Source organism: Lactuca virosa, chromosome 3 (genome assembly GCF_052849685.1).
Source record: "Lactuca virosa cultivar CGN04683 chromosome 3, Lactuca_virosa_CGN04683_v6, whole genome shotgun sequence".
In the NCBI taxonomy this organism is placed as follows: Eukaryota; Viridiplantae; Streptophyta; class Magnoliopsida; order Asterales; family Asteraceae; genus Lactuca; species Lactuca virosa.
The window spans coordinates 122659508-122660731 of NC_136428.1; the positions used below are offsets into that span (position 1 = coordinate 122659508).

General features: G+C 40.6%; 1 protein-coding gene across 1 annotated transcript; it reads left to right on the forward strand.

The window, feature by feature from the left end:
* Positions 1-530: 530 nt before the first annotated feature.
* On the forward strand, positions 531-1016 carry LOC145163996 (uncharacterized). The gene has a single exon (XM_079082728.1). The coding sequence runs from the start codon at positions 531-533 to the stop codon at positions 1014-1016; it is 486 nt and encodes a 161-aa protein (XP_078938854.1).
* Positions 1017-1224: the final 208 nt, after the last annotated feature.

Below are 1224 nucleotides of genomic sequence, written 5' to 3' on the forward strand. Positions count from 1 at the left end.
CAGGGCGTAATAGATCTACGTAGGGCGTAAAAAATCTACGCAAGGCGTAGATGCTAAATTTTTAGACGCGGGATAAATGACCTACGCATGGCATAGGTTATGGTATGCAGGGAGTAATTGCGGCAGATCAAAACCATAATTCTTTGGTTTTGAGCCCTATTTAAGGGCTCTAACTTTTGGGAAACCCTTTCATGACTAGCCTCCATCACCTAAGATCATTCCTTGAGAAACCCTAGCCTCCTTGTAACGCCCTGTTCCGAATCGTTTCCTATATGGGGGTGGTGACCCGAAGACCGAGTATCATCAGGCTTAGAACCTTTGAGGAAAAGGGATTCAGACCCATTTGGGTGTGGGTAATGTAATTTGGATGATCCGGGAGTTCGATCTGTGTTTTGGCGCCAAGGGGTATTTCGGTAAAGTTTCATTTCGGGCTTTTATGAATTTTGGATTTTTGTTCGGAAAGTTTTAAGGCAAGGATGAGTTGATAGAAGTGTAGAGCTTCTTGTTACCTTTCCTCTGTTCTCAACAATATGATTGGCCCTGGCGACACTCCCGGAAAAACACCGTTTCATCCGACTTTTGTTAACAATATGAAAAACTTCATACCCTTAATCCTTGACCAAACAGTAGGACACTATGAGTCATGGGTCGAGTTTTTTCAAATCCAAGCTTGTGCATTCGATGCACTCGACAATATCAATCTAAAAACCCCACGTCCTGCTAGCATTGATGAAGCTACATGGAACCGATTGGATTCCATTGTCAAACAGTGGATTTATGCTACAATTTCACCCGAACTCGCACATATCATCCTGAATCCTAATGCTACATGCCAAGATCTATGGACCTGTTTGTCTGAAATATTTCAAGATAACAGAGCAACTTGTGCTGTATACCTGGAGGAACAATTCACTAGCACACATCTTGATGCCTTTGCCAATATCATTGAATATTGTGCCTGTTTGAAAAACCTTGATGATCAATTAGCTAATGTTGGTAATCTCGTTTCTAAATAAAAGATGGTAGTTCAACTCGTATCCAGTCTTACAAAGAACGATTATGACATGATTGCCACCATCATTCAATAATAAGATCCTCTTTGTAACACCCTGTTTATTAAATAAATAAATTAATGATTATATAGCAAGGTGTTGGGTTTCGGGAGCCAAAGGTTGCAATTTTAGAAGTCGGAGATTAAAAGTGTAAGTTTTGGACCCCGTTTGT